Source organism: Doryrhamphus excisus, chromosome 12 (assembly GCF_030265055.1).
Source record: "Doryrhamphus excisus isolate RoL2022-K1 chromosome 12, RoL_Dexc_1.0, whole genome shotgun sequence".
NCBI classification, from domain to species: Eukaryota; Metazoa; Chordata; class Actinopteri; order Syngnathiformes; family Syngnathidae; genus Doryrhamphus; species Doryrhamphus excisus.
This window is the reverse complement of record NC_080477.1, coordinates 4,880,707-4,888,715: the sequence shown is the minus strand read 5'-3', so window position 1 is coordinate 4,888,715 and position 8,009 is coordinate 4,880,707. Positions and strand designations below refer to the sequence as shown.

The window sequence follows — 8,009 nt, the reverse complement described above, 5'->3', positions numbered from 1 at the left end:
ATCACCTTATTTCAGCTCTAACATGCAACTAGCCACTGGCATGGCAAAAAATGTCTGCTTTTGTTTATGAATAGCTTTAGTGTTATTTATAAGTTGCCACTTTCCAAGTGAGTAATAGACTCTAAACTCTCACAATTCAGAAATCTAACAATTCAATTCAGACAGGATGAGGAAAGTGGGTCCCGACCGGTGTGTTTTGATTAGCAGGATCTGCCTCACAGAGCGGAGATGTGGGTTCGAACCCTCGTGGCAACATCTCTGTTGTGTATTGGCATGTTCTCCCAGTACTTGTGTGTTTTTCCTGGGTTCTCCAGCTTCCCACCACATCCCCAAAACATGCATTTAAGGCCCATTGGAGCCCCTACATTGTCCTTAGGTGAGAGTAATTATTATCTACATTAGACTTTAAGCAAGAATGCAGCTATTAAACTCAAGATCTACTAAACTTTCCTATATGGGTGATATTAACTACATAGTGCATAGTAAAGGTGTTTCAAAGCCAGTGACCCAGGGTGCCACCTTCTGAATATTCTCTCAATTTTTTGTCCCTACTAATAAAGAGTTGAAATTGCTCCAACTGGGAGAGGTCAAGGAAGTGGAGCATCAAATGAATATCAAACTCTGCTTCAGCCAAACTTTTCTCTCTTCCAAAAGCCTCACTAAAAGAAGGAAACTCGCTCTGCATTTCTGGGAGGTAGATTTTCCTCCCTGCTGCAGGCAGAAATCTGACTTTGAGCTGACTTGCTCACCAATGCCAATATTCTGTCCATCAGTAAAGTGACTGTGCTGTAGCGGGAAATGTGACATCAAACATGCATTTGTGGAAAATTCAACTGTAAGGCGGGCACGAGCAAAAGAGCAGAGGTGACAAAATGAAAGCAATTGTCATAATTTATTGCAAACTAAATGCCATGTGTCTGTGTTATTGGCAATTCAGCCACTGCAAAATGATGTTAGTGATGTGATTCTGTTCTCCACATTGGCTGTTCTCACAGGCTTTCTTTCCAATCTGATACGGAGTACAATTTAGGCTGGTATCGCAATACCAACCCTATACCGACGCTTGTAAATCCACCTCATGTCTTCTTCTTCTTTCAGCTTTTCCCTTCAGGGGTCGCCACAGCCAATCAATCCTCTCCATCCAACCCTGTCTTTCTGCATCTGTCTCTCTCACACCATATCCTCCTTCACTACATCCATAAACCTCCTCTTTGGTCTTCCTCTACGCCTCCTACCTGGCAGCATCCTTCTACCAATATATTCACTATCTCTCCTCTGGACATGTCCCAACCATCTCAGTCTGGCCGATAACTGACTTTATCTCCAAGGCCTCTAACATGTAATGTCCCTCTGATGTACTCGTTCCTGATCCTATCCATCCTGGTCACTCCCAATGAGAACCTCAGCATCCTCATCTCTGCTCCCTCCAGTTCTGCTTCCTGTCTTTTCCTCAGTGGCACTGAGGTCTTTAGACCAAACAACATACATAGCTGGTCTCACCACTTTGTATACCTTTCCTTTCATTTCAGCTGAAACTCTTCTATCACACATCACGCTTTTGCAGCGTTCACACTTTTCTCCACCCCTTCCATCCTGCCTGCACACCTTTTCACAATCTCCATTGTTCTGAACTGTTGACCCCAGGTACTTAAAATTCTCCACTTTCTGTATCTCTTCTCCCTGTAACCTCACTCTTCCACTTGGGTCCCTCTCATTCACACATATACTCCGTCTTGCTGCGGCTAATCTTCATTTCTCTCCTTTCCAAGGCAAACCTCCACTCTTCTAGCATCTCCTCCACCCGTTCCTTACTCTTGCTTCAAATCACAACGCCCACCTAATGTGTCTGAACATTTAAATACAAGTACTGTATTTCATATACAAATAACATGAAGAATACCATCAATCCACCCATTTTTACAAGAGATTTAATTAATAATTAATTTATTAATTCAATACATTATTATTTTTAAAGTTTGTTTAAGTATTTTATTTTATTTTTTTATTTTAAATCCTGATGGTAGCAGGGGCCTCCCGGCCTGTGAGGTATACCGGGCGTATGAGGCATATGGACTAGATGCCCAAAACACTTCAACTGGCTCCTCTCGATGTGAAGGAGCAGTGGTTCCACTCTGAGAAACTCCCGGATGAGTTTCTCCTCACCCTATCTCTTAGGGTGAGTGCAGCCACCCTATGGAGGAAACTCATTTCAGCCGCTTGTATCCGCAATCTTGGTCACGACCGACAGCTCATGACCATCGGTGAACTAGATGTACCAATCGATTTGGAGCTTTGCCTTCTGGCTCAGTGTGCAAAAATTCCAAAGTTTTGAGGTCACACAAATTGACCGTATAGTCATTTTACCTAAATTGTGAATGTCCCTTACTTTTTATGAGTAGTTTATGTTTTTATTTTATTTTTAATAGTGAGGTAAACAAGGAAGTGGTGGGGTCAAAATGAGAAAGCTTGATGCATAAAAGTGCAAATACCACTTCATTTCCCAGCTGTGCTTTCAATTCATATGCTATACACTTCAACCATTTAACGACAACCCTGACATGAGGATCACCCTTGAATCCTGTGGGGGTTTTTGAAGAAACAATCATTTGCTGCCACCTGCTGTCCTGATGCTGTGTTACAATTAAGTTGAACTTCATTCGTGTTTCAAATACATTGATTGCATTTAAAAATACCTAAAATTCGGTTTAGTGAGTTCAAATAAACAATATTTCTTTAATAAAACTCAACAATAATGGAAAATAAAAATCATAGTGTTCGTGGATGTGTTTGTTGTTCTTTTAAGCAACGCACTGGCCCTTTAAATAAAAAGCAAAAATGTCAACAGGAAGTAAAGTACATTCCGGAGACTGGTTTGCCCATACATAAATTGTACACGAAATTACATCACTGGTAAGTACAAACAGTTTTTCTTTCCATGTTAAAATTATGTTAAAAGGACGCTGAGGCTTCTTTAGAACAATATTGTGAAAGTGCCGGGACTGTCACTGAGACCATGATTGACACGCTGAAAAACGAAACGCGATCTCAGCATGATAGCAATGCTACCTATGTCCAATCAAAGCCGTTTTTTAACGTTCCAGTTACATGAGAGAGAAGAGGGCAAACTTACCTCCAGTGCAGAGCTAATCCAGATATAGTTTATTTCTTGTGATTTACTTCGTTCATTTATACATGATCACTTAAAATCGTAGGACGTTTACTTTGTACACATTGTGTGCTCATGAGCCCAGGCATTATCACCGATGTGTGTGGTTTTAAGACCGTGGTACAGAACAAATATGTATTCAAAAGATGAGCGTTGTTTCGCGCTTCAGGGAAATTACGTTTTGTACACTTCCGGTTGACGTTATACCTCCAAGATAAAATACCCGACAACCCTTAAAGTTGAAACAACAATTTGCACTTATTTAATGAACAGAACCCTACGTGAATTTTTGTGTTACTATACAGCTGTCCTCACTGTTCCCTCGTTTTAATTATGACAAAATTCACATTACAGGGACCGTGAACAAGATAAGCCGTACAAAATGAATAAAAGGAAGATCACATAAATATGACAGCATTTTCATTAATAAGCGCCACAAACTAATTTATTTAAATAATCAGAATAATAAATTTACATATATTACAGCATAGTGAAAAATAATGCTTACTTTCTGCAAACCGTCAGTCTTATTTTTGCAACCTGAATTTACACCGGATGTTGAAACAAGGATAGGCGGAAAAGATGTTGCAGCTGGGATAACAGTCGCGTCTGGTTTGGTCTGTTTCGATTTGTAACTAATTTATACGTTTAACGTTCCATTCAACCATGAATAGAACGCAGCTGAAGCGGTCCAGCATTTTAAGGATGGCCGGCACGGAAATTGTGGACCAAGACGGACTCGAGGAGACCTTCACTTTCCGGGCTCTGAGGATAGCAGCTGTGGTAGCTTTGTATTGGTTCGTCTCCATAACAATGGTGTTCCTCAATAATCACCTTCTGGACAACCGAGACCTGGATGCACCGCTTTTTGTGACGTTCTATCAGTGTGTGGTGTCTGTGGGACTCTGCTGGATTATGCAGTTGCTGTCTGGTCTGTGCCCGTCGTTGATTGACTTCCCGTCGGTCAAATTCGACGTGAAGACTTCTCGGGAAGTTCTGCCTCTGTCGGTAGTCTTCATCGGCATGATCATCTTCAACAACCTGTGCCTGAAACATGTCGGGGTGGCCTTCTACACCGTGGGACGCTCCCTCACCACAGTCTTTAATGTATTGATGACGTACGTGATCCTGAAACAGACCACTTCCTTCAATGCCATACTGTGTTGTGGAATCATTCTTGGTATGTATGTGGTACTTGCCACACTCATCTCCTGCATATTACTTTATTGTGTCATTAAGGTTCATACATTTTTTTTTACTGGGAAGTGTAGGCATATCTCCTGTAGCCTCATAACACTTTCTTTTTCTTAGCATTACAGCATTTTGTTTACAAAGTAGCTCTGCACAAAATATTGTAAAATAATTGTTATCTCAATGACACCCATACATTTACAATCGAGTTACTCGACAAGCCAGAGTTGTTTATTTAGGCCTGCTTCCTCAGGATAAGCGGAGAAAATGAATGAATGAATGAATGTTCAAAGTATTTTTGAGTTGCTGCTCACATTTAAAACGGAGCATATTTTTTCATATTTTGTGCTTTTAGTATTAGCTGACGTTTTGAGCATAGCTAAAGCATTCATTCATTTTTGGGGGTGCTGGAGCCTATCCCAGCTGTCTTCGGGCGAGAGGCGGGGTACACCCTGGACTGGTCGCCAGCCAATCACAGGGCACATATAGACAAACAACCATTCACACTCACATTCATACCTATGGACAATTTGGAGTCGCCAATTAACCTAGCATGTTTTTGGAACGTGGGAGGAAACCGGAGTACCCGGAGAAAACCCACGCATGCACGGGGAGAACATGCAAACTCCACATAGAGATGGCCGAGGGTGGAATTGAACCCTGGTCTCCTAGCTGTGAGGTCTGCATGCTAACCACTCGATCGCTGTGCAGCCTAAAGCAGAATTATGATTATATTTTGTTTTTTTGTATATATACAAAATATATTGTATATGCAGCAATTTTGTATACTTTTTTATACTTATTTTATTTTAAAACTTTGCACGCTTTGAATTTTTGTAAAAATACTGTGATATATATTGCATATCGATATTCAACATCAATATGTCAGGGTGTGAGTTTCAGTCCATATGACCCAGTCCTACACTGTATTGAATGTTGTGTGTCTGGTATTTCAGGTATCACTTCTGGCAGATCTCGTTGCTTTTCCATTCATGGATTTTACCTTAATTACCTCAACCAAAAGTGGTGGAGCAAGTCCGTTTAAACCTTATCCACTCAGCAGGCTAGTTAAAATTTTCTAAAATTCTCCAAACTGACAATATTGCATTTCTATATGACATACATTTAAAACCTTTTTAAGTGAAGCTAAGATAGCTTTAATTTTGGAGTAAATCGGTGCCATCTCTGTGTGGAGTTTGCATGTTCTCCCCATACGTGGGTTTTTCTGGGTACTCCGGTTTCCTCCCACATTCCAACAACATGTGAGGCTAATTGTCGATTCTAAATGGTAATCAGTTATAATCAGTGAACTGATTATGTGATGCCCTCAATTCTAATCTGATGCATGTTCAAATGAAATTAAACCATTACCATAAATTGTCCATAGTGTGTACCCTGAATTTACCCTGATGAACCCTGCCTCTTGAAAAAAAAAAAGCTCTACAATGCTATCTCACTCACTCTCTCTTCCTCTCACTCTCTCAGGTGGATTCTGGCTCGGAGTGGACCAGGAGGGCATAGCAGGATCCCTGTCCTTGTCGGGTGTTTTCTTTGGAGTGCTCGCCAGTGCCTGCGTATCTCTCAATGCCATCTATACTAAAAAGACAATGCCCGCGGTGGATGAAAATATCTGGAAACTGTCCTACTACAACAATGTCAACGCTTGCATCCTCTTCCTCCCACTCATTCTTCTTTCCGGAGAGATGGGCCGTGTCGCCAGCTTTAGTCGTCTCACTGACATGGGTTTTTGGGGCATGATGACACTTGGTGGAGTGTTCGGTTTTGCCATCGGTTATGTCACAGGCCTGGAGATCAAGTATACGAGTCCACTGACACATAATGTCTCAGGCACAGCAAAGGCCTGTGCTCAGACTGTTATAGCCGTGGTGTACAACTCTTCTAGTAAAAGCCTGCTGTGGTGGACCAGTAACATGTTGGTTCTTGGCGGTTCTTCAGCCTACACATGGGTGAAAAGTCAAGAAATGAAGAGGACTCCTAAGCAACCTCAGGATTCCACCAAAGAGAAACTTATTGGGGAGAAAAGCAACATGGGCGTGTAAAACTCCCCATTTAGAAAATAGTTTTAATGTAAATTACTTGAATTTTTGCGGTGATCTGGGGATGATCTGAGGCTTTTGTTGTGGGTTTTATAGAGATTATATTATGGAGTTAAAATCATGCCAAAACCTCACAAAGACTAATCATGGTGAGAAGGGAAAGTTCCTGTGGGGAAGTATTTCCCCAGCTGGCCAATCAATCGTGGCAGAATTTTCTTACAAACGCTGCTCAATATAAAAGGCTGAAAATGAGCATTATAGGGTCCCTTTAAAACAGAAAAAAAATTATTTGAAAAAAAACAGATTTCATAGGGTCCCACAACAGGCTGGCAGTAAGACAGGGACCTTCTACAAATGAAAAGAAACAAACGATTATTGAATTTCACTTCCGTGAAGTGTAGTGCCACCAATCTCACCTCGTGCCAAAAGTCACATGACAGTGGTAAGCTTGTGGCAAAAGTCACTTGAAAGTTTGCCATAGTAGTGCTTTTTCTACTTGAAGGATATTTGGCACTTCAAGGATGTTTTTTTTGTTGTAATTATAGTAATGTTCCTTTGTATGTGTAAAACGTGTATTTGTTTGATTGGTGCGTTTATTTGCAAAACAAAATGCATTGGTTTGCGAATGATGTTTTTTATTTGCAAACCACACAGTTGTTGGGCATGAGTAAAATGTTTAGTGTTTGTGAGGTTTTTACATCATTTTAACTCTGTATCATGTCTTTTATATATCTTTGTATTTAATTCAGTTTACCGGTCTTTGTGTTACTGTACAATTACCTATACCATAACCAAAATCTATGAATGTAACAGTTTCGACCACCACAGGGATACATATGGTATTTGCCACAAAAAAAAAAAATCATGTGACAGGTTTTAGGAAGTAACTTTGAGGATTTGGATTATCACCACTTAAAATAGTAAAATGTTTTTTGTACCGTACACAGTCATCCAGTGCTGATGAGGTTGTGTAGGGAAAAAAAAAACATTCAGTAAAGCTTATTCATTTTTAAGTTCCCAAACTTGTATTTCATGATCAATCTGCAAAATACATGAATGTTTGATGAAATAAAACATGGTGTTTTGGTCCAGAATGCATTTTGATGGCTTTTCAGGAATATAAGTCACACCTGCCAAAATGCACAATGAAGAAAGAGAAAAGTCGTACTGGACTATACTGTATTTTGCTTTTTTTTGGGGGGGGGGGGGGTGTATAAAATCAGAGAGCAACAACAAACATTTAATCTTGAAAGGCACGTTGTAGTCATAACAATAATGGAGAAAAATAGGCTAAATAAGTGTCTGTTAATGTAACATGAATAGGTGATACATTAATGTGACTTATTGACAGATGACTATAGCCATCCACAACATCTAACTGTAATAGTAACTAGCCTGTAAATCCGCAGAATATGATTTTCTTTTGTGGGACATTTTTGCTGCATCTTTCCCCGTTGTCTTAAAAGTTGATGATTACGTTGTCAATTTGCAGTAGTAAAAGAGTGATCGGAGTAGATGGCACACAAGCTTCTCGTGGTTGTCAGTTTGAAGAAAAACATATGTTGCTCCCGGGTGCAAGTCGCAGGACCAGGCCA

At 40.3% G+C, this 8,009-nt stretch overlaps 1 protein-coding gene across 2 annotated transcripts; it reads left to right on the top strand.

Annotated features, from left to right (window-relative positions):
- Positions 1-2,858: 2,858 nt before the first annotated feature.
- On the top strand, positions 2,859-7,502 carry slc35c1 (solute carrier family 35 member C1). 2 transcript variants are annotated; one of them, XM_058089703.1, is made up of 3 exons: positions 2,859-2,910; positions 3,841-4,346; positions 5,843-7,502. In XM_058089703.1, exons 2-3 carry the CDS (start codon positions 3,872-3,874, stop codon positions 6,415-6,417), a joined length of 1,050 nt encoding a protein of 349 aa, XP_057945686.1. In that variant the 5' UTR covers positions 2,859-2,910; positions 3,841-3,871; the 3' UTR covers positions 6,418-7,502. The 2 variants fall into 2 exon arrangements, with proteins under 2 accessions (XP_057945686.1, XP_057945685.1); XM_058089702.1 differs by lacking the exon at positions 2,859-2,910 and having other exon boundaries at positions 2,938-4,346.
- The last annotated feature ends 507 nt before the right edge of the window (positions 7,503-8,009 follow it).

Bases quoted from the DNA above. Each gene is read 5' to 3' on its own strand.
- slc35c1 (XM_058089702.1), top strand. From the start codon at position 3,833: ATGAATAGAACGCAGCTGAAGCGGTCCAGCATTTTAAGGATGGCCGGC. The intron at 4,347-5,842 runs GTATGTATGTGG...TCACTCTCTCAG, and splicing joins GTGTTGTGGAATCATTCTTG to GTGGATTCTGGCTCGGAGTG.